The 4,519-nt window shown below is 34.5% G+C and overlaps 1 protein-coding gene and 1 non-coding gene across 2 annotated transcripts; one reads left to right on the forward strand and one right to left on the reverse strand.

Annotated features, from left to right (window-relative positions):
• LOC107608417 (RHOMBOID-like protein 8) lies at nucleotides 133–3,103 on the reverse strand. The gene is made up of 6 exons (XM_016310207.2): nucleotides 2,362–3,103; nucleotides 2,038–2,201; nucleotides 1,744–1,907; nucleotides 1,383–1,657; nucleotides 1,140–1,266; nucleotides 133–502 (listed from the first exon to the last, which is right to left on the reverse strand). Exons 1-6 carry the CDS (start codon nucleotides 2,661–2,663, stop codon nucleotides 383–385), a joined length of 1,152 nt encoding a protein of 383 aa, XP_016165693.2. The 5' UTR covers nucleotides 2,664–3,103; the 3' UTR covers nucleotides 133–382.
• TRNAW-CCA lies at nucleotides 2,928–2,999 on the forward strand. The gene has a single exon. It is a non-coding gene; the product is annotated as a tRNA-Trp (tRNA).

Below are 4,519 nucleotides of genomic sequence, written 5' to 3' on the forward strand. Positions count from 1 at the left end.
CTTTGGAGTTTGGACTTATTTTTTCTCTTGATGAGAAAGAGAGATAATAAGTCCAGTTGAATACACCCAAAAAAAAAAGTGATGAAAATATTTTTCAAATCACAATATCTTTGCAACGAAAAACAGAGGATAACCAAGCTATGAGATGAAATGGTCACTTATCTAGAAGGGATAACCCTTATTTATTTCTACAGCAATTTTTTACAAGAATGAATAGGATTCATCTTGTGTTACACCGAACTTGCTCAAGCTTCTAAATGAGGTCCTATAGCTCCATCTCTGGGAACATGACAAAAATGGCAAGATACAAAGCTATCTTTCAGCTATCCAGCATTTCCCAAGTAATTTGTGGGACAAGTGATCATTGAAACTTGTAGTTTCATCAGCATATCAGATTGCATAGATCACTGATCCTTGTCCGAGAGATGTTCGTAAAAGGAAAGACCCTGAAGTTTCCATTCCCCATACAGGTCAATGTCATCTGATCATCGCTCACCATTGTCTGCAATTGTAGCATATAACCAATATTAGCTTGAAGGAAGCTTCTATATATTCTTTTTTTTTCGCCCCCCTTTCAACAGGAAAGAGGAAACTTGTCTATAATCACTAATGCTGTATTAATAAATATAAAGTTAAATTACTCTAACAGTATCTATAATTTTGTTAAATTTGTAAATTGTAATTGAGTCTCTATAATTTTTTTAATTTTGGAAATTGTAATTGAGTCTTTATATTTTAAAAACTACAGGAACTAATATAGTAATTTAACCAAAATATGTCACCCAAAAAAAAAATTTAACCAAAATATAAGGCAGTCAGTTAATTGTAGAAAAAAACAAAACATTTTAGGGTACAAAAGTAAGTGAAATGTTTCAACTAGCCATTGGGTTGATATTTTACTTTGGGATAGCATAGTTTGGTATTTTTAATTGTGATTTTTGTTGTCTACATCGTACGATATGATGAACTCATAGCCCGACAATCACACCCTTCCACTATTGGATGAGATGTGGCATTCACACAAGATAAGTCTCACACTTAATGGTAGAGGAAAATGTGTTGACTCAATGCATAAATAGAGTGAGTATAAATAATACGTTTTGTTCAATTCAGGTAAGATTAACAAGGATGCTTGATACCTTACAAGAGGTTTCTCCATTTTGGCAGTGCCAGCTTGTATAAGGGATACAGTCAACATATGGGCACCATGTGCAATAACTATTGATGTTGATCCCGTGAAGAACTGCCACAAGACAACCGGCCAATCTGCAAACACAAGAAACTTCTAGTCTTAATATTTTGACTCATGCCAGAAAGCAGTAATAATACAAGACAGCTAGGCATGCAAATTGAATTCAAGGATAAAGAAACAAGTAACATACATCAGGCTAAAGAGGATAAAAGAAACAATCCTGAGAACCGGTCTGTCCAGGTTTTGCTTCAACTTTAACTTGATGTAACTCTTGACACCATAATCAAAGAGAGTTCCTTTGATTGGAACCTTTGGCAGTTCAAGCTTTCTGCTGAGTAGAAGTACAGATCCAAGAAGGAACCCTGATACAAAACCTCCAATGCTCGCAAAGTTGTCCACATAAGGCAGAAAGCCAATGATGAAATTGCAAACAAATACAAAGACAAAAGAGACTATTGCTGAAACCTGCATTTGAACAAAGAAAATTAATCAATATGTTGGCACCAAGAAACAAGAAAAAAGAAATGCCAACGAAGAAATCCAAATCCTACCCTTTTGGTTTGTAATTCCCAGTTCCAAATGAGCTCAGAGAGTAAAGTTCCGAGTAATCCATACAAAGCCCCAGAAGAGGCAACAGCTGGGGTATGCTGAAGAAAAAGAGAAGCCATCAAGGCTCCCCCAAATGCAGACATTGCATAGATTACACCAATCCGTACTGCAAGTAATTAAAAGATTCATCATTCATCAGCAATTTTATCTCCAATCAACAGAACAAACAATTGACAGTAGAATCCGAACCCTAAAAGGCTAAAAGAAAAGCATTGTAAAAGGAAAAATATAATTACACGGTCCAAGCTCGCGCTCTAGGTGAATTCCGATGAAGATGATACTGCAGAGATTGAGGAGGAGGTGGAAGAGCCCAGCATGAAGAAATGGAGAGGTGAAAAGACGCCAAGTTTGGTGATACTCTGTCACGAAATTCCTCCGAAGCGCTCCCATTTCCTCTAATCTGCACCAACCAAAAATCAAAACGAGAAGTTCCGATTAATTGATATTAGAAATTTAGAATACCTCGATCCACAATAACCTAATAAGTAATACAATTCACAATGAGAACCAGAAAAAGATTTCAGATTCAGAGAATCTTTGGAAGAAAGAAAAGAACTCACTTGGACTGAGAAGGGCCTAAGAGAGGATTCTCAGAGAGAGGTTGGAAGGAGAACCTTCCGAGGGTTTTTAGGGCGCAGTCGCCGTTGGAGTTCGTCCAGCAATCATTGACCAGCATCGTTGCGATGAAGACGCCCACGTGGATGATCACGAACACTGACACCACCCACGTGTCACCGCCAGAACGGCGGCGCTTCAAGGAGGGAGCCACCTTGAGGTCCTCGGGGAATGCCGCCGGGAACTTTGCCGGAGGAGAGAGCTTAACGATGTCGATGAATTGATCGGAACCTCCTTCCGCCGCCATTTCCGATTCTTCTTCTCACTGTAACCTTTCACCAACGAGATTGTGTTTTTTCCAGCGAGAAATGGAGAATGAGCTACGAGTTAGTTTGTTGGTGGGAATTTCTAGAGAGAGAAAACGGTTAAGTTTGTTGAGCTTGGCGGGAAATATTTTTTTGTTTTTTTTTGCGTTTCGGTTTCTGATTTTGTTTGGGGACTGATCAGTAAAACAAGGGGGTGGTAGTAAGATTATGGATATTTATGTTAATATGCGAATGGAGTAGCAAGTGGATCCGTGGCGCAATGGTAGCGCGTCTGACTCCAGATCAGAAGGTTGCGTGTTCGATTCACGTCGGGTTCAATATCCCGATCCGTAAAGCTACCGCCGGATCAAATTTTAATTTTTGGTATTTCAACGGGCCTAGGCCCATAATAACATTTTTTATTAGCATTTTTTGGCTTGTGTTTTGGGCCAAAGAAAGGCAGCATAATTTGGAGTTTTGGACTAAACTCTCTCTCTCTCTCTCTCTGAGTTAATATACTCACTAGTCACTATATAATATTTTCACTCAATATAAAATTAGTTAAATTCTACAAATATTATATGAATAATTAATATATGTACAATTCTTGTACACCTACTATAAATTGATATAAGGTAGGGTAATGTTAGAAATATACTAAAGTAAATTATCTCAAAACATAGTACTTTGGCTTAGTTTGGTAAAGTTTTTACTTTTTAAAAGTAGTTTATAAAAGTTAACTTTTAAAAGATAGCTTTTTAAAAGTGGTAGCATTTATGTTTGGTAAATTAAATTAAAAATTACTTTTAATAATCACAAGCAACAACAATTGCATTTGGTAAAATAGCTTTTAAAATTTAAAAATACTATAATAGACATAAATACAAGCATTAAATTTAAAAATTAGTTAACATATAAGGTTATATTAGGCTTTTAAATTTTGAAAAGTACAAGCCAACTTTGAAAAGCTCTATCTTAGGTGCTTTCAAAAGTACCCCAATATTTTAAAAGCTGCAAGTACAAGCACATGATCTTTTTTATTTACCAAACACAAAATGAGGAGCTTGAGCTTTTAAAAAGCAGAAGCACCTCTTCGAAAAGCTTTACCAAACCAAGCCTTTAATAGTTGTATAAGAGTTGTAAATAAATTAATTGTTCATAATTATATTTACTGTAAAATTCTACGCGCACAATTGTTGTTAGTATACAAAACTTAAATGAAGAAGTAAATTGTGATATATCCGACCAAAAAAGAAAAAAGAAGGCAAATTGTAAGTTTGCAACATCCAATAAATATGAAATCCAAATTTTAAACATATATAAAACAAAAATTGAAAACATCAAAAAATTAGTTATATGATCTTTTCCAACTAAATAGCTGAATTTTTGTAACTATCCTGACAATAATATTAATATTTATATTGACATTTGATAAAAGATTAAAAGTATATTCCATAGTTATACACATTTTTTTCTATGTACATAAATTGTGTGTATGTTTTATTATAGTTGATACAAGATAAAATGACAAATTGAAAGCGGCAAGGGAGTGAAGGGACCCAAAAGAGAAATAAGGAATTGAAAAATTCACAACTAAGATGAAAAAACCTAAGGTCACATAATCCCTAATTGTTAATAAGGTTGGTTCATCTTTAATATGAGTTATTCACCACCATTCCATTGATGTTACTTTTGTAATTTTGCTTTGACAATCTTCATTTTTCTTTCTGTCTCTCTTGCACGTGAGATGAGACGCCTCAATTTTAGGTGAGTTCTTTAAAGAAATATATTTTTAAATTAATAAAATAAAAAATTAATCATTATTAAATTTTTTTAAATTTTATTTATCGTTAACATT

This window comes from Arachis ipaensis, chromosome B07 (assembly GCF_000816755.2).
Source record: "Arachis ipaensis cultivar K30076 chromosome B07, Araip1.1, whole genome shotgun sequence".
In the NCBI taxonomy this organism is placed as follows: domain Eukaryota; kingdom Viridiplantae; phylum Streptophyta; class Magnoliopsida; order Fabales; family Fabaceae; genus Arachis; species Arachis ipaensis.